The sequence below is a fragment of the Alexandromys fortis genome, unplaced genomic scaffold (genome assembly GCF_014885135.2).
Source record: "Alexandromys fortis isolate MF-2015 unplaced genomic scaffold, M_Fortis_MF-2015_v1.1 scaffold_59, whole genome shotgun sequence".
NCBI classification, from domain to species: domain Eukaryota; kingdom Metazoa; phylum Chordata; class Mammalia; order Rodentia; family Cricetidae; genus Alexandromys; species Alexandromys fortis.
The window spans coordinates 2,985,123-3,009,650 of record NW_026067943.1 but is presented as its reverse complement, the minus strand read 5'-3'; the positions used below and the strand labels follow the sequence as shown (position 1 = coordinate 3,009,650).

The 24,528-nt window shown below is 48.4% G+C and overlaps 1 protein-coding gene across 5 annotated transcripts in view; it reads right to left on the bottom strand.

Annotated features, from left to right (window-relative positions):
* The window catches only part of Mtmr14 (myotubularin related protein 14), a 47,745-nt gene that overhangs the window by 2,916 nt on the left and 20,301 nt on the right, over positions 1 to 24,528 (bottom strand). The window contains exons 6-18 of one of the 5 annotated variants that reach the window (XM_050148672.1): positions 24,321 to 24,443; positions 23,183 to 23,256; positions 18,628 to 18,698; positions 18,015 to 18,089; positions 13,791 to 13,857; positions 13,234 to 13,322; positions 12,907 to 12,983; positions 12,655 to 12,691; positions 10,155 to 10,222; positions 9,314 to 9,372; positions 9,011 to 9,149; positions 8,170 to 8,346; positions 872 to 1,022 (exon numbers count right to left, since the gene is read on the bottom strand). In XM_050148672.1, the coding sequence (XP_050004629.1) occupies positions 890 to 1,022; positions 8,170 to 8,346; positions 9,011 to 9,149; positions 9,314 to 9,372; positions 10,155 to 10,222; positions 12,655 to 12,691; positions 12,907 to 12,983; positions 13,234 to 13,322; positions 13,791 to 13,857; positions 18,015 to 18,089; positions 18,628 to 18,698; positions 23,183 to 23,256; positions 24,321 to 24,443 (1,189 nt within the window). In that variant the 3' untranslated portion in view covers positions 872 to 889. The other 4 variants (XM_050148669.1, XM_050148670.1, XM_050148671.1 and 1 more) reach the window with 4 other exon arrangements.

The window sequence follows — 24,528 nt, the reverse complement described above, 5'->3', positions numbered from 1 at the left end:
GTTTCAGGGCTAGGATCTGAAAGTATTATCCAGGTATCCTAGTGTCTGTCTAGCCCCAGCCTGACTTCAGGTGGACCCTCATCTTTCCCTATTTCCAGAGTAACTTGCCTCCACTTAGACAGCAAAGGGTTGGGTGTTAACTGTCACCAGCAGTGGTGATGGGCGAGTCCCTAGAATTTCAAGCCATCCCAACACGGCTGGTAGTGAGAAGGAAAGTTTACTCAAGGGAAAGTTTACAAGTTGTGTAGGTACATCTGAGGAACAGGCCTTACTCCCCATGAACTGGAGGGTCTCTCCTGTCTGACATCTACCAGCCACCAAAGATGGCAAGGGTACATGTGGTTTCCCTTGAGGGAGAGGCATGTATATGATCTAGCAGTACCATAAGTCCTTATTTTTTGTCTTGAGGCAAAGTGGAAGAGTGGGGGTGGAAAGTAACTCTTGGTTTTGCTTGGATTGCAGAGCCAGGATAACCCAGTGCCATTTTGTTCTGGTCTTCAACATACACCTAGCTTCCTACCCCATTGTTCAGCTTTCTAAGGATTTTCATGTCAGGCAAAGCCTCACACATAAATAGAATCCTCTATAGTTATAGTCCAGTTAGCTTTCCCTCAGGGCATACCCGACACATCTGTGGATGGGTTTTTGGGAGCTGAGAAGAGTGAACATGAAGCCTAATGCACTTGCTGAGCTGCCACAGGCGTCCTTCAACCCTGGGGATCCAGAGGCTGCAGACAAATGGGGAGGGGCAGACACCCTGAGCTGCTCCCTCTGGTCAGCCTCTGCCTCACTCCTGACCAGCACTCCTGATTGCTCTCCAGCTTTTGACATGGGCAGGGGAGTATCCTGCCTTCTCAAGCAAGACACTTACAGAGAACTGTTAGGGAGCTCATCCGGGAAGCTGAAAGGGAGAGAGGAGTCTGTGTGCAGGACAGGCCGTTCCTGAATACTGCCACAGCCCGTTACCATCTGCCAGCTGCCAAAGTCTGTGGAGAGAGAGGATCCGGGCAGGGGATGGTCCACTGATCTGGGGCAGAGAGGAGAGAGAGGGGAGACGATGCAGTCAGTCACATGCCTGACAGGGGTACCCTAGGGAAGGGTGGGCAGCACAATGGCCCTGTGCCATGGCTCTGAGGTTCTGATGGAGGAGCTGAAAGCCAACTACTTTCTCCAAAAGAGCAAACAAAGCTGGGTAAGGGGTGAGAGAAAGAAGACTACAAGGTGTGCTGGGCTGTGAGGACAGTGCTTTGTGTAGACAACGAAGCCAAAGACCAAGAGCAAAGCAAGGCAACAAGAGGTAAACCAGACCCAAAGCCTGTGGCCGATGTGCCTTTCCTGGTGGCTGATGCAGTTAAGTGCCACCTCAACAGCAGCTGACAGGAGATCAGGCTGAAGCCAGCCCCAAGGGCAGTCACCCTCTTTGTGACAGTATCTGTGCAGCATGGAACCCAGGGCCACTGAAATCTTATCAGAAGGGAGGGAGAACAAGCCTTTGGAAACTGTGGAAGGTGGTGACCTAGATGGAAGAGTGAAGAGATAGAGCCCCGAGGTCCCCCTTCCTCTGCAGCTCCTTCCAGGAACCAGAGTTTGTATTTAAGAGCACCACAGAGCCAACTATGCCCAGAGGGGAGGGATGAATCAAACCAGGCTGCAAATTGACAGCTTCATCAGACCTTTTCTGACAAGAGAGATTTGGGAGCTGGGGAGGGAGGTTGTGCTGCCACCTCCTCCCTACTCAACAGCTAAGCCCTCGCCTGTCCTGTGGGCCTCTGAGAGGCTGCAAGTCAGTCTCTGGCATTAAGCCTGGAACTCACTACATAGCCCAGGCTGCCCTCAAACTTGAGCAGTCCTCCTGCCCTAGCCTCCCAAGTACTAGGATTGATTTATTATTATTTATTATTTAACTCAACTTTTATTATTTAACTTAAGAATAGCAGAAAGGCTCCCACAAGGATGCAGAAACAAGGCCAGAGTATGAACAGGGTGGGGTCAGGAAGCAGAGAAAAAAATACCTACCCACTTAGCTGCTGGCATCGGTGGATCCTCAGGTGACAGCACCTACCCTCCCTCCTCCCAGCTGTTTGGCCAGTCTTACTGTCAAGCACCCGTGACCTATGTGACTATGTGCTCTGGTGATTTGAAACAGGCTTGCAACAAACAAACTATGTAGGCCAAATGGACCTTGAATTTGTATCAATCCTGCCTCAGCTTCCCAAGTGCTAAGACAGTCATGAACCATCATCATCATATCCAGACACAAGAGCTTAAATTTATGTGTATTTGTGCTTGTATACATGCCACTGTGGATGTCAGAAGACAATTTGCAGTCATTGGTTCTCTCCATCTACATGTGGGTCCTTGGACTGAACTTAGATTTTAGGCTTGGCACCAAGTGCCTTTACTGGGTAAGCCATCTCAGCAGCCCTTTAAGAAGTTTTTAAACTCGAGTTTGACTACAGATTTGTCCTGAACGAGAAGTATAGCACCTTGTGAGAAAGGAAAACAGATGGCTTTTCACAGTAAAAGCTGCTGTGAACTGGAATACCTGCCAACACTGGTCCTTGCCACATTCATCACTGTGGTGACCTTAGGCAACGTGTGATGTCAGCAGGGATGAGAACAGGACATGGTCTACTACCTGACAGAAGTCCAAGGGTGCACAAAGCCAGACCTCTTGGTTTCTAGATAGATAAACGTCAGACCTGTGAATCACAGCCAGCCTCTCAAGAAGCCAAGCCTGCCCTGGGTGTTCTCCTGGCAGTGCTGGGCCTGCAGCCAGTGCAAACCCTCCAGAGGCACAAGCCTGGCTCCTCAGTCTCCACAGACCATCTGAAGAGTAGACTCTTTTCCATTTTTAGCAGCGTATGGGGAAACAGCTTCTAAGACTCTAAGGAGATTTGGGAGTGGGGGTAGAGCACCTGAGCAGAGCAAACTGGGCGAGATGGGACATTTCTGAGCCAGGGACTGCCATCAAGTTTCTCAAGCCCCAAACCCATTCCCTGGAGGCTAGCCCAGGGAATCACAGCCTAGTTCCCCTCAACCCTCTGGTCCCTTGGGGTAGTCAATTCCCTTTGCTTCCCACAGGCAACACCAGGCCAGAGTAGCTGTCAGGTGAATGAGGCAAAAGGACCAGCAGGAGGGCATCCCCTCCTATGGAACAAAAAACAGCTCATATTGGGCAGCCATTCTTGAGTGACACTGACATTTTTCAAGAATGAACACACTAGATCTTCCTACCTGAGGTTTAAGTCAAATAATAGGTTATGTAAAATGACTATTCAGGCCGGGCGGTGGTGGCGCACGCCTTTAATCCCAGCACTCGGGAGGCAGAGGCAGGCGGATCTCTGTGAGTTCGAGGCCAGCCTGGTCTAAATAAATAAATAAATACATAAATAAAAAAAATAAAATGACCATTCAGCTCTTACATTTGAGAGAGACTCGAAAATCCTTGGATTACAGCAGACGAGACAAAAGATCAGTGTGCTCCTGGAGGGACCCATGTCTGCATATGAGGAGAGCTGTAGTACAGTCAGCGTTTGGGTGACCCTCACCAGCTTTAGTAAGGCTCCTACACAAGGGTCAACAAAGCTGTGAAGAGAGATTTGCCTCCTGTGCTCGCCTGCTCAAGCACCAGAAAGAACATAGCCAAGTAGCCCTCAAACTGGAGCTATGGAGTTTTGTACTCAGCCTGGGGCCTAGAAGACCAAAGCCTCTGCACAGGATGGTGGCTTCTGGGTAACATTTTACTCCCTTAGCTGGCCTCAGCCCAAGCCCTTCTTCAGCAGCTCCCAGCCTCCCTAACTCCTGGAGAACACCTGGCTGAGGGCAGTTATAGCCAGGGAGCTTCCAGCTACTACTTCCTGTACTGAGAGACATGAAAACAGATACAAAGAATACTGGCTGAATCCAGGCAAGAATAGGTCTGGGTGAGGCACCAGGCTTTTATCAGCTGCCCAGTGCTCTGACGTGGCTGGCAGATAAATGATTGATAAGAACAGTTCCTGATAAAACAGATGCAGTTCCTGAACATGTGTAGGAAGAACAAATATCTACCATGTCAGGACCGACAGACACCTTACTTCATTACACCATTTCACCCTTATTTACAGGGTTCAGGATCACTGTTCTAATTTAAAACTGGGCTCAAAACTGAGCTCGGAGGGAGGAAAGTCATTCCCCCACAAGTTGCACAGCTGGGAAGGCCAAAGCTGTGACTGAAATCAGGTCTGGCCCAGGTCCATTTTAGCCAATTTTCCTAAAAAAAAAAAAAAAAAAAAAAAAAGTGTAGTTTCCAAACAGTGACTTCCTGGTCCATGCTAAAAGCACAAACTCTAGCTCTTTCAGGGGGCTGAGCATTTAAATAGGGTTTGTGAACACAGCACAACTTGCTTAATGGCAACACAGACCTGCTGCGACCTGACAATGGATCTGGGGCAGAGAGAATGACTCTCAGAAGNAGTAGCTGGACTTGTGAGATTTGTCACACATATATTAGAGATTAACTTCTAGTGTTCCAGACAACCTCACCTTCAAGGACCACTCTCCAGAAGGATAGCTACATTACCAAACTCAATCTATAGAGACAGTGAAATTTCTTTCAAAATTCCAAAACACTCATTAAAAAAAAAAAAAAAAAACCCAAAAATAAAAACAAAACCAAACAAACAAAAAACAAAGAGATGCCAGGTGGTGCAGGCACACACCTTTAATCCCAGTACTCAGGAAGCAGAAATCTCCGAGTTTGAGGCCAGCCTGGTGAGTTCCAGGCTAGCCAGGACTGTTACATGGGTGGTCGGGGGGCGGGGAGAGAAAGGAGACGATGACAGGTGCTCACCATGTAGCCCTGCTTCCCAAGTGCTGGGATTAAAGGTGTGTGCCACCACCGCTGGCTGTTTTTCCTTCTCAATACGGGCAGGGCTAGCTCATGAATGGGCACATGACTGCCATGAGAGCAAAAGTGTGACTGGAAGAAGAGGCTTCATGAGAGCCTTCTGTGTGAAAAAGGAAAGCTAGGGGAGTCTCAGGAGCTCCCAACAGTCACTTTGGCAAGATGGAGAAAGGTGGCTCAAGAAGCAAGGCAGCTAGGAGAAGGAACCACTGGGATATAGGTTTGGGATGCTGTTAAGACTATACCTGAAGGCTACCTGATGTGCTTCCTGTTACTTGTATTTTGAAAGCATCTCAATAATCATGGCGCCACAGAATGCTTGAAAGTACAGTTCAGTTACCTGTCTGAAGTTTCTGGTTACAGATTAGAAAAGGGAAAGCCATTCAGTGAACAGTGACTGAAGGGAATATCCGAGCCAAGTCTTATACTTTGAGGAAGCCTATATGTCATTGAACCCAGACTTATCCTCTTGACACCAGTCATTGATTCATTGATTGCTGCATCATACCTGTGATGCATCTCAAGGATGGCCCCACAGCCTCTGCCCAAGTACCTGGTCTTTGACCTTTTACACATGTGCATGTCAGCCCAGCAAGGCCTCCTGCATTCCTACATCAGCCCAAGGAAAAGTCTTGGGGCTCAAAGTTTCCTCCTCCAGGTCTCAAGCTGGGACTGCCTTAGGTATATCAGCACTCACGTCAGGTCTGGGGCAGGACAGGAATCTGTGTCCTGCAGAGAGCAGCCAGGCTTCTCTGCTGTATAAGACAGCCTGGGACAGAGCTCACAGCTTTATAATGAGCAGGGGGCAGTGCCTGGGGGAGCAGCTAACTGGGCAGCAGAGGTTAGTTCCTGTGTTGCTACTTAGCTATTCAACCAGGCTGTTGGGTGTCTCTCAGGCAGCCTGGCATCAAGCTGGGCTCAGTGGTGGCACCATCCTCCTCAGTAGACAGCACTGTGCTAGAACCCCACCCCTCACTCCTAACCTAAGAACAAAGATTAAGGCCATGCTAAGGCCGAACAGGTGATTTCCTAATTAAGGCTGAAGTAGACATGTACACTTAAGAGTTCTGTGGCTGATTATATGGTAGCAGAGAAAAAACCCCCAAAGTCACTGTCTTCCCTGTGAGAAAAATGGAATCCTAGCCCGGTAAGAATCACCACTCCACAGAGCTCTCCTCCCCACTCGTAGCAAAGTCGCTGCAATTCTTCTCTCGGGGGTCCTGCTTTAGGAGAGGCAGGGGTTAGAGAGTGGGAACACACGAGACCCAGCACCTCACAGCAGCAGTGATTGTCGCAGTCATGGATAACTTTCCTAAAGGGATGCTTTCCACACAGATCTGCCTGTGGCACTGAAGACCAGATTGGCTGCTGTTACCTAAGAGGCAGAGCAGCTAATGACAGGATCCCTCAGGCACTTTAAGATAAAAGAGACTAAATTAATTTTAATGTTAATGGAAATACATAATTAGAATGCTCTAAATCAGAATAGTGTATAGTCTTTCAAAACCTCTGGCAGCAGACATGTGATTCAGACGGTGTTGCCTGGCTAGCTGGGCCTGGCTCTGGGTAGGTGCTCTCAGAAAACACTGTTCACAGCAGCTGCCTCACACACTGTCTACCCAATTCCCATTTAGGTCCATGCTAGCCTTGGGCTGGCCTCAGGGTATAGGGCTTTGAGGTGAAAAGGTGGATCCCCCAATACTCCTCATCTCCCAGAGAAAGGATGTTTACAGCCATCCTGGACCCTATGAGAAAGTCGGAGTCACTCAAAGAAGGTTAAAAAAAAAAAATCTGTAAGATTGAAGGAAACTGTGACTGTCCTGGGAGGCAGAAAGGGATGATAAAAAGTGGGTGTGAGAAAAAGTGTTGATGGGAGTTGTCTACAGTTGGGGCAAGGCCTAGATGGTAAAGTAGACCATTTTGGCTTCCTGCCCAGTTAACCAGTAGTGTTACACAGAAAAGTCAGTAAAGGAGGCAGGGACCATGAACAAGAACCTCAGCCCAGACAGCAAGAGTCTCACAGTGCTACTACAACACCAGAGTAACCCCGAGAACAGCCGAGTGCAGGTGAGAGGTCACAGCAACAGGCATACATGCCAGCCCCCACATGTAGGATGTGAACAGGCACAGGCAATGTGGGCTGTCTGCCTGGCCCTGACAGCCACCAAGTCTCCTCTGGGCTACAGTCTTGGCTTAGACTCCCCAGCACTTGCCAATAACACTGAGGTGAGGGGCTCTCCTGTAGGTAGTGCACATCGGGCCCCTCTGGCCAGAGCAGCTGGCCACCATGCTTGCCCACTGTTCATTTGCTCGGCCTCCCTGAGGATGCTTTGGCTCCTCATACTCCACTGTTTCCTCTTGTCCAGAGAGTAAAGGAGGGTACCAGAAGTATTAGCAAGTTTGCCTTTTAACAGGCCTGCTACCAAGTCAGAAAGCTACAAGTCTGAGTGTGATTTAGACTTACATGGCAAAGCTGGGCTCGAGTCTAAGTGGGACTCCAGAGCTCATGCCCATTCTGTGAATCCCTTAGGGTTCTCTAGGCCCCACATTGTTCTGCTGTCTTTAGAAGGGCTAGGAATTCTCTAGGATTCAGACAGGAAAGCAATCAAGCACACGGACTTTCCTTGAAATATGAGATGGAAAAAGCAGGACCATCAGCTGGGAAGTGCTTTCCCCACATGCCAGAGCACCCCTCATTCATAAGCCCTGGAGCACGCTCAGTTTTAACTTTACCCAGGAGGCAGTGTACTGGCCTTAGCATGGGCACACCTGTCTTAGCTGAGTTGATGCTTTCTCAGGAGTAGATAGAGTTGCTACAGTTTTCCACAGACACGTATCTGGGCTGGCTCCTTATCTGTTTTAGCTTCTCCATCAACGTGGACAAGAAAGGTGAGGGACAATGAACCCAGTGTGTCCAGACCCATTTTGATTAACAACAGGCAGTCCATAGAGGGCTAGGATCTTCCAAAGGTGACCAACGGAGCAGCCCTGACTCTGTCACATAACAACCATTACATCACTGTGTACCCACGTACTAGAGAGCTCCAGGAAGCAATTCCAAAAGTTTTTACAAACCAGTGAAGGCTCTGTGTCCCAACAGCAACCAAGCCTTCAAAGAGTGGGCCTGCTAAGCTATCCACTTCTTCCAGCTCTAAGGAGCTACATCAGGCACATACCAAGGAATCCCAGCTTCAATGTTAGAGCCCTGCTTCCAACCTTGCTAATGGAGGAAAGCCAGTAACATTTTCCAGCAGGCTCCTTAAAACCTTGGGGTTCCTCACCTGGGTTTGGGGACCTCAAGAGGACTGCTGCCCATCCTGAAAAAGTCAGAATGGTTTGAGGATGAAGAGCTGGAAGACTTGGCTTCAGCCAGCCCATGGTGGGAAGGCAGGCGGTCCTCAGAGGGTTGTGGCCGGCTCCAGAGCATACTCTGTGGGGAGGATGAGTGACTCTTCCTCCTGTGGCAGAAGAGCAAGGCTGTCAGCTGGGTTTCGGAGCCACTTTGTCTATGTGGGAACTTTCATACCCAGAAGGCACAAACACTTGGTCCTCTCTCAGACTCAAGCCACAGGCAACAAGGGCTGGGACTTTAACTGAGACTCTAAGGCATTCTAATTGCACTGGCCCATGACTCAGAACATGTTAGAAAACTATTCTTAGTGTGCACTAACTGCTCTATTCCCTAACTTGTAAATGCTATACAAACTCTGCCATGTGTCTAAGGAGGAAGACATTAAGGCCTCAGATCCTGCCACATTCTCATGGGAGGACCCTCAAAGCAGGTCCCTTACCTCGTATGTACCCACCACCTTTTGTTTCCTTTCGCTAAGCTGGCCCCTACCTCCTGGCACACTGTACAGGGTACTCTTCCCTCTCATCTCGCTGCTACTTCTTGGTCCCACTGGGAGCACCAGCACTTTATGCTCCTGGGCCACCATGCAGTGCCCCTCACCAACCAGATGGCTGGGCTCTGAGGCCCAGTACAGACAGCAGGGGATGAAGCTGTGCTCTCAAGCCTTCTGTCAGAGCCCCCTTTGTTCCTGGGGCTACAGCTTGGCTCCCTAGGGCTGGTGGCCTTGGGCCACAGCTGTGAGTTTACTCTGTCTCAGTCTGGCCCCTCACCAAGCTGCCTGAGTTGGTGCTCCTGCCGGGACAAGTTCCACAGCCTCATAGGTGAAGCTCCCCACGGCTCCTGGTGAATTCTCCATGACCAGGGAGAAGTCGCTGCCTAGGCTGGTGGTGCTGCCTCGGTCTCTGCGTCCTGAAAGCAGCCAGAAAGTCAGCATGTTACCTTCCCCACTACCAGTCTCCCACCTTTTCCACACCACATGGCTGGATGGATAAGCTTCTAGAACAGGTCCCCATGTAGTCTATTCTCAGGTAGCTACGGTGAAGAAGTAAAGGCTGTTAAGGGCCAGCACTCACTCAACATGCAGATATCTTCCACAGTGAAGCCTGCATCCCGAGTTGACAAACTCTTCCTCCTAGAATGACAACCCCAAGCAGGAAATTTGAGCTGCAGCTGGAGTTTTCTGTCACTTCCTCTTGACTCTACCCAGCCTGCAGGACAGTTCCAACTACTGGCACCACATGGAACAGGTCCCACCTACAGAGTCTGCTGCCAAGTACCAGGACCACTTCTGGGATCAACTAGCTTGGCGCTGCCTGTCACACGCACTAGACTAAAGTCAACACAGTCTGCTTTTCCTTTCAATCATGGCCCAACAATTGGCAAGTTTGGTAGAAAGACAAGTCAACTCATAGGACCCAAGTTCTCACTGAAGTCCCAGAGTAACTGCCAGACATACAAGACTTTCAGGCTGAAAGCAGATTTCTGCTCAGTGTGCAGATGACCAGGCTGGCTCTGCACTCAGATCTGCCTGCCAGATGCTGGGATAAAGTGTGCACCATGATGCCCAGCTGAGTATGATTCAGTTTCTATGGGGTCATATTCTGAGTTTTTTCTTTTTTATGGTACCAAAGATTGAATGCAGGGGCCGGAGCGTGGTAGGTGAGCACTCTACTACTGAGCTACATCCCAGCACATTTGGCCTTCTTTAGGACCCAAGAATGATGAGCACCATCAGTTCAAGGCTGTGAGAAGTGAGGAGTCCTGTCCACAGGCTTGTTTCTTCCTACAGCATCACAGTTCATCAAACCATCCATTCCCTGTTCACTTAGGTCCTCAATATGGACATTTGTACAGGGCTGGGATAAATACCCTACTGAAGAGGAGTTCCCCTGAGCGCTTGTGGTCTCCACTTACCTCTGGGTCTTCAGGCAGAACTCTTCGGAGGTGATATGCTTCAAAAAATTGAAGCAAAAGAAGAAAATCTGAAGGAGTGAGAAAAATCAGAACACAGTGAGAAGCTACCTTCCCCACTGGAGAGATGGAGAGCAGTGTAGCACGATTAATAAACCCAGGGACAGAAATCGGGATTCAACCTGAAGACCAGAAAAGCAAAGCAGCCAGCCACTTGCTCTCACCTCTACCTCAGTTCAAAAATGGCGATCCTGCCTTCAGAAATCCTCAGAATGAGACTGTGTCTGAAAACTGTCTTCCTCCCATTTTAGATTCCTCTCTAGTGGTGGGATTAAAGGCGTGCACCACTAATGCCTGGTTTTTATGGAAAACTAGTATGGTTACTGGAATTAAAGGTGTGTGCCACCACTGCCTGGTCTTATGGCTGATCAGTGCAGCTGTTTTACTCTCTGATCTTCAGGCAAGCTTTATTCATTTTTATTAAAATAAAATGAAATATCACCACATAGCAGAGCATTCAGAACTGGGCTGCTGGCTGCTCTGGTTAATCCCTCTTACAGAGAATGACCTGCTTTGGAGACCCTGCTGCATCTTCCATCTTCTGGGTTTACGATTGATGTGGGTGAAAGAGAGGGCTCAGCAGGGGTGGGCAAGTGCTCCATGAGATGGGGTAGGGAAGGAAGGAATGTGCTCCTTTCTTGAGGACACAGAAGTCCAATGTAGAGCTTTCAAATCTTCAACATACATGTTCTTAATCTTTACAAAGAGGAGGTAACAGTAGCTTCCCACTTCCATCTAAGCCCAAGGAGAGCCACTGACAGGGAAGGACAGCTGGGAGGGCAAGTATCTGGGCATGGGGATTAGTGGATAAGGCAGACGTGGAAAGGCATTCCATGAGGTGGGGTCACAGGATCTGACACAGGATTAGAACTTGTGTAGGGCAGCCAAGGACTAGTTCAGAGTCTGCTGTGCTCAGGTCCTGTGAGGCCCAGGTCTTTGCTGTGAATTAGTACAGGCAGGAGGTGCTGATTCTGGCAGCAACCCCATTCCCATGAGTAAATCCCAGCCAGTGCCCTAGTCCAGAGGCTTCAGTCTATTTAGCCTACATAGCACACCAGTGATCCCCAAAGATGCAACCCATGAGATACAGGGAAACACCCACACATTCCCACAGGGCCCTGTAAGAGTCCCTCCAAAACAAAACAAAACAAAAACAAAAACAAAAAACCAGGCAGAGGGTTGCTCAGATCTCGTCATTATGAAAATGCTCTATTATATAAAATGACACAGGTGTTCCATCAGACTCTTCAGCCTTTAATGTGCTAATATATCCAGGGAACCTCAAAGCAGAAGACAGGGTAAAGAGGCACATAGTAGCTGTTTTTAGCTTGTTGTTTTATAGAGGTTTCTGTAGTCTGGGGAGGTAAAGCCCAACCCTTCAGTCTCAGAGACCTTTGCATACATTGAGGGACCGAAGGGTGGGACTCAGCCCAGGCAGCTCGGCTTCATCTTTGCCTTGATTCTTCAAAGGGAGCATCTGGCCTGCTTTGGGAGAGGAGGGAGATGGAGTGGAGGACAGAATGTCCTAAAGCACCAGCAAAATCTCCAAACAAGAGTCTACAAAGAGGCCTTCTGCCCAGATTTCAATGCCGAAGGCTCTGCCTCTGGCAGAGTTCATGAGGCCTCCAAGGAACGGGCTTATGAGCTCTGCAGCCCTGCAGTCACATAAGTGCTCAGAAGAGATTTGGAAGGGGGACGAGCAGCTAGACAGGAGCAACAAAAGAAAGCTGGAGATAAGATGCCCAAGAAGGAAGCAAGCTCAGGAGTGGGAGGGAGAGAAGATGCTTCTGAAAGGCTGGAGATGAGGGGAGACAAAGCCAACGCTGTCCTGATAGGCATCTCTAGCTCTGAGCGAGGAACCAGGAGACTCAAGGTTATGCTGCTCAAGGTCACCTAGGCAATAAGCAGGACAAGTAGACACAGGCAAGCCCTACTTAAGATCTGATGCTGGGGAAACCATGACAAGCAGACAAGATGTGGAGATGGCAGAGGAAGTTGACCACACTGAAGAGGAGGGACCTGGAGGTAGCCTACAGATGAGAAGTGGGGAGGACCATGGGTGCACACAACGCCTTGGGAAAGGGAAGGGATTCTGTGTGCGGCAGGACTGAAGAGAGAGCAGCGCTTCATGTTTAGGCCCTGAGCATGGGTCATGGAAAGCACCCTATACATTGGTTCCAGAGCCAAGTGCAGAAAGGAAGAACATTAACGTAAAAAAATCACAGCAGCTGTGACCAGAACTTTTTCTGCAGTACAAAGGGAATCTGAGGTTCACACAGGGCTCTGTGCTCTTGCTTCCCCTCTGCTCCCCAACGCTGCCTGAGGGAAGAAGATAGTGACCTCATCCAAGTATTCTGGGTCGAGAAACTGCCTCTACAGCATGGCAACCAAAATGAACGTCATTCTGTCTTAAGGTGTGGTATAGGTCTATGAGGGTACTCACCTCCTCTCCTTTGCTGAGCCTGTCTACCAACATGTGCCTGAAAAAGAAGAGTGAGGAGTCAAAGGGTGTAACGCGGGGCTGTAGGAAGCTTGTGCACCAGAGAGAGACCAGTCTTTGGCACTAATGCATCAGATGAAGCCTGCCAACATTTCTGATCTTTTCCAAAGGGAGCCAACTGTTTTCTTATCTCTGTTCCCCATAAAAAATACCATGCACATACACCTCAAAGGCTGGTGTTCCTTGAAAACTTACCCAAAGAGGAACCAGTCATAGGCCACAGTCAGGTAGAGGATCTCAGCAGGCTTCAGAGATGTGTGGATTAGCCCATCCTGGGAGAGACCAAAGGTGGCAAGATCAGAAAGGTCCTAGTATAGACCTCCTTACCCCAGGAGCAAACCACACTATAGACTGGGTGACTGTACCCGTTGACCAAGAACAGGGTTAAACATGACACCTGCTGAGTGTGCCCTCACCCCACAGCATCTCTGCATCTTGGAGATAATAATTAAGACACCAAAGGGTAAAGCCTAAAATGGTCTCTGCATGTTCCCTGACTCCAAGACATTTATTCATACTCACAGCCCATAAGGAAAGGCGTAGAAGAGAGATGAAAAGCGGGGTCCGATCCCAGCCTGAGATACAGTGTACCAGCAGCCCGCCGCGGTCATCTGTGGCAGAACAGGAACACCAAATGAGAGACCCAGACAGGGGTTGATGAAAAGGCCTCCAGGCCAGCTTAGTGTCCTCTTCCCCAGGCACCTGTCCAAGGCTATTCCCCAATTTCATCCTAGATATGGGTGAAGTACCTAGTATGGTCTCTCATATTTCTAGTTGAAGTTCTGTTTTTGAAGTTCTGTTTTTAACTGTTTATCATTGTGTTTGTGTACACATAAGCGTGCACAGGCCAAGATCAGAGAACAACTGTGGAAATTGGTTCTCTTCTTCCACCATGGCTCTGGGCATCATACCCAATTTATCAAGCTTGTGCAGCGAGTGCTTTTTCCCACACAGACATCTCATCAGCATACCCCTGGGAAGGAATGCAGCCTGAAAAGTCTCTTGGCTCAGGGGATTCTCAGAGACCTAATCCTACATTCCTGGCCAGCATTTCACAGGCTTGGGATCCTAAGACTCACCATCACTGTTAACAATGGAAAGCAGCAGTTTCAGGTAGTTTTGTGTTTGTTGCACCAGGTCCCAACTCTGGACAAAACAAGAGAAAGATTGAGAAATAAATATTAACTAGGACTTAGAGGAAAGAGGAACATGAGTTTGAAGCTTAGCTACATACCGAGTCTCAAAAATTCCCAAACAAATACAAATGCCAGAGGGGGTATAGGTTGGTGGTGGATCACATGCTTTTGCATTTAAGAAATGCCAGGTCCATCCTAGCACCAAAGTCTAACAAAAATGTTGCCAGGTGTGATGATATGCCCTTTGTAACCTCAGCTCTTAGGAGCCTAGGCAGGAGGATGAGGAATTCAAGACCAACCTCAGCTATACCAGCCTGGTACTCAGTGTGCTGGAGAGTGGGGGGATAGACGCCTCTAGCAGGTGTTCTTAAGCAACCTCATGCCAACAGCTTCTAAGTGCAGGGGTCCAGGGTAGACACTGTTTCCAAACAGCCATGTAAGAGTCATTCTTTCATCTGCCACCACACCATGGAAACCAACACAAACACTAACTTTCTCAATTGTCGTTTAATTTACCTTTATTGCTGCTCACTGCATGCTATCTTTTTTTGTCACTGTTTAACACTGTGTGTGCATGCATGCATGCATGTGTGCGTGTGTAACACTCCTGGGGTAGAAAAGACAGCTCAATGGCTAAGAGCTGTTCTTATAGAGGAACAGGGTTCAATTTCCTGTACCCACATCTATCTGTAACTGCAGTCCTGAGGGGGTTCCAGGGATTCTGTTATCTTTTGGCCTCCATAGGTATTGCACACAGTGATGCACAGACAGGCATGCAGGCAAAACATCCACACATACTAAACAACAAGATGCATTCCTGCCATGGCTTATGTCTGAAAATTCAGAGGAGAATTTTTGAGGGCTGTTTTTTTTTCCACTTTGCATGGGTTCAGGGGATCAAATTCAGGGTGTAAAGCTTGGCGGCAACCACCTTTACATACTGAGCCACCTGGCTGGCCCCTTTCCCTTTTTAGAGATTGTCTTCCTATATTAGCCTAGGTTGGGCTGGAACTCACTATCTTTCTGCTTCTGCCTCCCGACTGGTGGGATTATACATATGTACTACCACCTCCTGGAGAAATATATACAGTGTATTTAGCAGACACTTTGTTTTATTTTAATAAGAGGCTCATTTAGGTGGGAGTCAGGAAATATATAATGCTGCCAAGAATCTGTTCTAGCCAAGTGAGGGCTAGACCAGGCACTCTGGAGCAGCCCACTCCCAATCTGAATTCCATAGAGGGGCCTGACCCAGTTCTGCAGAGCCTTTTCCCCTGGCTAGGGACAGCCTCTGCTCTCTTAGGACACAACTGCCTATCAGCGTTCTGGGCTGTGCAGAGAGGATGGCGCATGCCAACGAGAGAGCACTTCCCGGGGGGAGGGGAACACGGCACCTGTAATTGCAATGGTTTTCCCAGGAATTTAAAGCAGACTCATTTACCTGACCCTCCCATGCCCCCAGAGAGTTCTGACCCACTTTTAGCAGCTCCAGAGACCTGCTGCAGCATTGTGCTAATAAAGCCATTACCAGCAGGAGCATGAGGGTCTCTTTACACAGCTGGCTCAACATGTCTGACACACTATTGCCAAGAGGTTTCCTCTGAGCTAAGCTTCTGCAGAGTGAGGACAGGAGCCATGGAGCATAAAGCCTCAGGTTAGGCTTGCTAGTAAAGATAGCAGCAGCAAGGGGAGGGGAGGGACCAAGCCTGGGGCTCTGCAGAGTGCCAAGCGTGCAGATCTAAAGGAGACTTTGATCAGAAAGAGACAGCATGTTCCCAGGGCTGGGCCTGGTTATCCATGGAGAGGGCTGCACTGGGAAGGCCCAAACTGCACAGCTGGGCTGAGGGATGGGTCTGGCACCACTAGACTCTAAGATTTACAGGAGAGTAAGAAACAAAACACGTGAGACTACTGAATGTGAGCAGTGTCCGCCCCTGATGCTCATCCCATGCACTCCATGAGAAAGCCTCCAGGAGCAGAGCAAAGTGAATGTAAAGCGGAGTGAACAAGAGAGTACATCACCTGCAGTGAGGTAAAGTATAAAGGAATCTGGGACCCCAAAGTTAACATGCTGAGAAGGCAGAGCGCACCCCTGGCTGAAGATGACATGAAGAGACAAAGTGAGGCAAACTGGCTTGACTGCTTTATTCAAGGAAGCATTCCTTTGACATGCCCCCGCCCCCAGCATGCCTGAATCACATTGGCGTTCCTGCTCTGCAGCCAGCTAACTGGTGGTCTGCTTCTCACTGCTGTGAAGGCACTCCAACATGCCTTCTCAGAGAACACTTACAACTCAGAGATCCTAGTGAGGCCTGGGATAGGGCTGCCAACCCCATCTTCCGGGAAAGGCAAGATCTGTTCAAAGCCAAGGAGCCCAACTGCAGCATCTCCAACTACTTAGCAGAGGTCTTCCTCCCTAGAGACAGCCTTAGCAGGACCAACATACACCGCCCCCTCCTGTCACCCCATTTGGTGAGTAGTTCATCACATCCATTTGGCACCTGCATTCAGGAAAACAGGCAGCTCCAGAGAGACCAGAAGGGCAGCTTAGGGTAGAGGTCACCTGAGAGCTCAGTACACAAACTGAGGAGTGTGCAGTCTCTACTTGGCTATTTAACCTGTGAAACCATAGCCCAGAAAACAGGACCCCACAAACCTAGTCTTTAGACCACAATGAAGAGCACCAGCCTGCTTTCCCTCTCTGATGACACTCTTATAGGAACACTTATTTAGGAGATACCTGACATTCCCTCCCCCCTCCCTCCGCGCATGTACCCAGATAGCTGTCTGGGCATCTAAGCTGTTATCAAGGCTATTCAGAGATAAGATAAATCCCTGCTGGTGAGGTGGAATGGTAGGTAGAGGCATTTGCCACCAAACCTCATGACTTGAGTTCAATTCTTTGGAATCTGCATAGCAGGAAGAGAACTGGGTTAAGACAAATCCAGTCCTTGCCTTTACAAACTTCCTGGGTATCACATAAGAGAATGGGGCCTCCTGTTGCCTAAGAGGCAGGCCAGGTCTGAGAAAAGGAAACCTTAAGGCTGTGTGGGAGTTGTACAATGCAGGGCACAATGAAAATGGTAGGGAGGCAGGATACTTTTGATAATCACCGGCTTAGCTGTCCTCCCCCGCCCTCTCTCCCTCTTTCTCTCTTCAGGGTATGGGGTGGACAGGTTTTGAGACAGGATCTGCTAAGTAGCCCAGGCTGGCCTCAAACTTGCAATGATCCTGAGTAAAGGATGACAGGCACGTACCCCAACACCTGGCTTTATGTGCAGGGGGTGCTGAGGAGATACACAAGCTGTGGGTTCTCTGTCCTTATGGGGCTCACAGAAGCAGATCTCTAAATCAGTAGCTATAGCTCAGTGGAAAATTCCATGATAGATACACCCGGGGGGCTAATGGGAAGGTAGATGCAGACATCCAACCATCAGGGATGGGGAGAGGAGGCAAATCAGGAAAGTCTTCCTGAAGTGGACACAGAGCCAATCCTGAAGGACAAGGTGTCAGCCAGACAGGAGGAAGCTGAGAAGGGGCAGGCTGCAAGGGAGACTCCCAGCAGCTGTCAGCTTGTGAGGGTTAAACAGTGTGGAGAGCCAGCTCTATCTTTCAGGTTTCTGCAGTCAAATGAGGTCAGGCAGCTCTGCACTTCTACTAACAGAACCCATTAAAAAGAAAAATGAAAAGCTGCTAAGCCCAGATGTGGAAGAGCAGACTTTGTGAAGTTCCCTGGAAACAGATCCCCCTGGTGGACACAAATCACTGAGTTACGTTTGGAAGACTTTGACTCTCTGGGTCTGGAGCAAATAAGGAAAGCCTTACGCCGCTGTACAAGATAGTGCACACCTTTAATCCCAGTGCTCAGGAGGATCTCTGAGTTCAAGGCTGGTCAGATGGTCTACACAGTTCTAGGTCAACCTGGGCTATACAGTGAGACCTTGTCTTAAAAAAAAAAAAAAACCCAAACCAAAAACAAACAAACAAAAACCAACCCCAAAACACACACACACACAAATAAAAAGACAGTTCAATAGGCAAGCAGTTTCTCATTGTCTGGGCTGTGGGATGTCAGAATACTACATTTGCACAAGGTCTCAAAGGATGGACAACGGGGTCCCTTGGTTACACCATCCCCTCATCCTGCCTGCATGATCAGGCCCTCACCTGATACTGGCTCCAGTCAATGTTCAGAGAGCGAGTCAGGAAGTCAGGGATGTTCAATGGGGCATCGACATAGTCCTGAGAACAGAATGACACTGTGAGATGTAATTGGCCAGCATATGTAGCTGTGGCGACAACAGGCCCCAGCCCTGGAGCTGTATCCACCATAGGTAGGACAGCCCTCCACAGTGCTCGCCTCTTCTGGACCAGATGCCTGGGGACTTCTGGAACTGACTGCTTAAAAAGCAAAGTGACCAGGTCACCACAGCTGAATGGAGTTTATCTGTCAGATACTGAAGTATCTGAGCTGCAAGAAGCAACAGCAAGCCACGCACAGCCTCTGGAGACTCCCTGTGCATGAGCTCCTGCTTGAAGAAACAATGCCGCTTCCAGTCTTCACAGAGTGGAAGAAGAGGAAGGCTAATTGTTCCCTAATTTGGCTTTGAAGACTTTCTTTTATGGAGAGGCAGTCATGAAAAAGGGAGCTGTGCAGTGAGATATTAACACACACATACAAGCAGCAGAGGAAGAGAAAGAAATAGCGAGACGAATTCAGGCAAGAAGAATAAAGGGTCTCCTGCTAAAAAGAAACATGGTTGAATATTGTTACTCATACCTGCTTCCAGTTAAATATGAGCCCTTCAGCCATGTAATCCCGATCCTTATACTCCTTGAAGAATTCACAGCCTGGAAAAGAAGGCAGCGTTATGGCACCTTATTAGCACTTCCTGTCCTGCTCAACAGCTCCCTTGCCACCTTGACTCTAGGTGCTGGAAAACTCAGGAGCCATGAGCTCACCAGGCTTTCTGCACGGTGGCCCTGGGCAGGCTGAGGCTGACTGAAAGCTCCTGAGCACCACCATTTCCAGCTATACAAGGTCCCAACTGTCCTTGCACTATCTGTGTTCCTTGGTCACTACAGGCACCTCCCTCACTGCAGGTCCCTTTGTCCCACAAGTTTCTAGTGCCAATCACAGCACATAAAGGCAGTGCTCACAGCAAGAGTTCACTTTCTTGCAGAAGCTAAGGCAGCATCTTCGAAATGGGGGTAGCAATCCCCAACTACAGGTTTCGGAGAGGACTGCATATCCTTACTCCAGAGGCATGGGCAGTGCCTGCAAGCTGACAAGTGCTCAGTGTCAACCCAGCAGGGGGAGGGCACATTCTTCATCATTCAAACTTCCTCAGAAACTACCAGGTGGAGGCCTCGGCAACAGAGGGAGGAACTGTGCAGAGAAGAGCCTTTGGAAGCAGACCCAACTTAAAGTACGGTTTTACCCACACCTATGACTGGGAATAAGTTGGTGAATGTCACTAAGCCCTGGTTTTCCTACTTGTGGCTTTAGGTGAAATACAGTAATACATATAAAACAGTATAGTCAGTTGCACAGCTGTTTGGGTATCTGTGACATTCAAATGGCAATACATAACTGGCACTATACTGCTCTTGTGACAGGAATTCTTAGTGTCAACCTTGACTTAGTCAACCAGCTTTTTGTTTTGTTTTTCCCAGCTGTCCTGGGACTGGCTATGTAGACCATCCTGGCCTTGAATTCACAGAGATCCAAACCTGCCTCTACCTCCTAAGTGTACCACCATGACAGACTCAGGCAATATCTTGTTCTGCAGCAGCCAGCTGTCTTGGTCAGAGAGGAGGCTTGCCCCTGGGCTACAGCCTGCCTTTGTGGGATGAACACAGCCATTTTGCTGAGTGGGCTCCTGTGACATAAAGTCACCGGGCAGGGGAGAGCAAATGCAGAGGGAACAGTTTCTTAGAATTACTCTGAGCTCCGCAGGTCTGTGTGTGCAGACTTCAGCAGGCAAATGGGTTTGGTACACCAAGTCCAGTGAGAGCCCTTAATTCTGTGAGAGACCAGAGGCTGAATACTCAGGGAACTCTACAACAACCTTTAGGCTTGCTTCAAAGCAAAATGAGGGTCTTTGTGGAGAGAAAAGTGGGGACCAATCCCATGTGACAAATATGGCTTTTATTTCATACTAATCCCCCAGGTTCAATAATGATTGAGAAGTCAGGAGATAATCTTCAGTCCTAATACTTCAGCCTATTTTAGGGTGCCTCACCAGGAGAGAGAACAGCTATAACTACCAGGCAGGGGCCTTGAGCTTATGAGCCTGGGCTAAAAGGAGACACCAATTATCTCCTAGGGCACCATGAAGTGATTTGCTTTCTCATATCCTTACTTGCTAGATCAACTTCTGACAAAGCCCAGGATGCATACACTGTTTTTGTGAGAAACTGACAAAATTAAAACAGACTTGGTACCCAGGGCTGTGCCTGATGTCATTACTTCAACAAGCTTCTGAACCCAGTAAGGGCAAAGCAGGGGATGAAAACAATTCGCTCCAAAGGATACAAACCAGTGGCAGTTTGGCCCCATCTATTCTCACACCCTGAAGGAAGAGTTGGGAGCACTGCCCATCTACATTATAAGTTAAACTGATACTATCTTTAGTCCCTGTATGAGCCTTGAAGACCTCACAGGACTCAAGTGACAGTCCTAAAAGGTCAAAGGTATGACTGTTCCCCCCCCGCCCTTGGTATGGACCTCAGAAGCCCGGACCTGTAGTCATGATCCATCACTGCTGATCCAACACCACAATTTTTTCTTTCACTTTCTATAAAAGGTATGACTTTCAATAACGGCAATTTTGTAAAGTGATACAGACATGAAAAAAACCTCAAGAACACAAGCATGTCAACTAAAAAGTGCTTCTGCTCCTTTACCCCTGATGGCTGTGTCTGGCTATTTTTTTTTTCTTTTGATTGTCCCTGTACCCTCCTCCTGACTCATAAAATCAGATGTACATAAAAATTTTGGGGATCTTTATGCCATCTTTCCTGCTCAGTTTTGGTAGTACGTTTTCCTTAACACACTGGGAATATCAACCAAATTAATTCTGTATCCTACTCCTCACCTTTTGTTAAAACAGGGTCTCACCTGGCCTGGAGCAGACAACATAGATCAGGCTTGACCTTTAATTTGTAGTGTCTCTCTCTGCCTCTACTTCTCAAGTGCCAGGATTACAGGTGTTTGCACCAGGTGCTCCTGTACACTGTATTGAGCTCTATTCTATTATGGAAGTACCATCATTTACTTCATTCTTATTCTGGTTAATGAGACTATGCCCCGTGAATTTGCTATTACAGGCAGACATCATGCTAAATATCTTCAGCCCTAAGCCAGATGGACTGTAGACCAATGACAGGTTAACAAAGGGTGTTAACATTTGAGGAATATGTAGTAAGTTGCCAAACTACAAACAAAGAGACCCTGTACTGATGGAGGAAGATCATTGGTTAATTAATAAAGTGCTTGGCCCTGATAGGTTAGAACATAGGTGGGTGGGGTAAACAGAACAGAATGCTGGAAGAAGAGGAGGTGAGGTAAGACGCCTCAGACAGACGCCATGCAGCTCATCACCAGGGCAGATGCGATGAAGCTCCAACCCAGGATGGACGTAGGCTAGAATCTTCCTGGTAACCTTGGGGTGTTACACACATTAATAGAAATGCGTAATCAAGATGTAAGAATTAGCCAGTAAGAAGCTAGAGCTAATGCGCCAGGCAGTGTTTAAATGAATACAATTTGTGTGTTGTTATTTCAGGGCATAAGCTAGCCAGGCGGCCGGGAGCCGGGCTGTGGGAAGAGGCCTGCAGCTCCCTCAACAGTGTAGTACTGCTACTGGAATGAAGCAATGGCACTAACACGTGGTACTAACTACTATGTTTCCTACCCATGCCCTTTTTGGAACTCAGCTATAAACAAGCAAACGGATGCCTACTCCTTAGGGAGCACACCACATCACATGGAGTAGCTGAGGCTACTCCCTAGCAGTCTCTCCTAGGAGGACAACACTAGGTCTGAAGCATCTGCAGAGCCACTGATGGCTCTAAGTACAGAATGCAAGGGCATCAAGTGAGGAATGGATGCTTCTGGAAGAAGAAACTTTTGCCAGCACTGTCAAGCCCAGTGGCATCTTCATAACGTAATTACATCAGTCCAAAGTTGCTCTTAGACAAGAGAAGGTTCCAAGAGCCTTTCTTCCCACAAACTCATCAGAACCATAATTTAGAGTCTATTGGGGCTAGAGGTCTCTCACTTTATTCTGAAACAAGTGTCATTATTCCCATGTTATGAAGGATGCAAACAGTGCTCAGATAGGTTGAGGGGCTGGTTCCAGGGCACCTAGTGCCAAAGGCAGGGAGCTACACCTAGTCCTACAGGATGCCAAACACAGAGCTGGCAGAAAAGAGCGTCATGAAACTGCATGGAGGACACTGAGGATGCCAGATCATCAGGAGTGGGTCTAAAGGCCATCAGTCGTCTGATGAGGATATCTCTCACAAGAAGCTTGCTGAATTTGCAATTCTAAGAGAGGCTACTGCAGGCTATTCTTGATAATGACTATAGGGCTCTAAGACTAGAAAGTAAAGTCCAAGCCCAAACTGAGGGAAGATGCCAGTGCTGAGAAGTGGGAGAGGCGTCAAGGAGGGAGGACACCTTGCTGTGTGATTGGCAAAGCCTGGGACCGATGTTCAACGACCAGCAGGGATGGTAGGGAACTAGGGTACTACTACACAGCTCCAGTTTTCAGTGTGAGAATATAGCCTGGCCACAGACCCGGGATTGTGTGGCAGAGATGTCCTGTAATATTGGGAGGTTACTGTATAATTACTGATGACAGAGCACTTTTTGCTTTTCTGCTCCACAAACAGCACTGTCTGGAGTGATCCACAAATAGCTCTGGACATTCATGGCAAGGCACACACCATATGGGACAGAGCAGCACGAATGATGTACGGCTGTGTATGCGCATGTCATTTCCTCTTACGTACACAGGCCATATGGATACACAAGATCTAGCATTTATGACAAACCGGAGTTAAGCTTTTCCAAGTTCTAACTTATACCTGAGGGAATCTGAAGCTCAGAGAAGTAACTTTCTCAAGGTTGTGGCTCATGAATACCAACACCAGGTCCCACCTCTGACCATCACTCCTTGGACAAATATACAACTCTGCAGGATCCTGCCTGACCCCCAAGCATGACTGCTGTGACCTGGGCCCAAACGTCCATGCTGCCTGATACAGCTCCTCCCAAACAGTTCTCAGGACACCGAAGCACAGAAAGTTTGACCCTATTCTCCTACCTGGATATGGGATAGAGAGGAGAGTGAAGTCTGCATAGCGCTGGGCTTTGTCCACTTTCTCAGAGGAGGTTACACTACAAGACAGGGGCATAATGTGTTATGATATTCCTATACACACACAAATACAGACTCCCAAATAAGTGTAACAATTTCTTACAATGAACTTTTTGCTAAACAACTGTCCTTCAGACTTAGGAAGGACAGTCAGCAGCAAACAATTAAGAACTCTTCCCTGTCCCCCTTCAACAACGCAAATAAGAGGTCTATTTTCACTCTAACAAAGGAGCAGGCCTCAGCCAGTACCCAGAGTTGGAGGATAACCTTCCATAACAGCTCCATGGAGGCATGAGGCACATCCACTCTTGGTCCTGAGGGTGGGACAGAGCCGGACAGTAGGAAGGACTTCTCTACCTCCAAAGGCCACTCCTAAACATGGGAACATGGAGCTGAGCGTCGTTGCACACTTTCATCCCAGGATCTGGGAAGCAGAGCCAGGAGGATCCTTACAAATTCAGGGCCAGTGTAGGCTACATAGTGAGTTCAAGGCCAATCTTGGCCATATTTCAAAACACTATCTCAAAAATACAAAGATCAAAACAAAGAAAAGTAAAATAACAAACAAAAAGCAAAATAAACCAAAATAACCCCCACAAAAATACAATAAACAAACAAACAAATAAATAAATGAAAGAGGCCAGGAAGATGGCTCAGTTGGTAAAGTACTTGCTATGCCTGCATGAGGTCTTGAGTTCAGATCCCCAGCACCTATGTAAAAAGCTGGAAGTGGCTGCAAACACCTGTAATCGCGGTGATGTGAAAGTGGACAGGAGGATCCGCCGGCTTTCCAGCCAGCCAGGAGAGCTGAACTGGTGAGCTCCAGGCTTATTGCAAGACTGTCTTGAAAAATCCAATGGAAAATGACTTGGGGAACATATCTGATGTCAATCTTTGGCCTCCACGTGCACCAACACATACATGTGGATGCAGGCACATCAGGAATGAATGAAAATGCAATGAGAGTCTGCACAGATGGCCCTCACACCAGCCCACCAAGCCAGAAGGGCCATGCACTATGGGCCAGCCCCGCCAATCATGAACACAGCCTGAGCCTGCTTCATGCCAGATGTCCTGTACTCACTTCATGCCAAACTTCACCTTCTTGTTCTCCACCATCAGGTCACAGATGTACTTGACGGATAGGTACCGAAGCAGCCTGATATCATAGCCTCTCACCTTATCAAAAAGGTGTGTGTCACCACTTCTGAAATAATAGCCAGAGAAAGGGGTTGAGATCCTTGTTGATCCAGAGAAGTGTGGGGTAGGGAGCTATTTTGGAAAGTATGGAA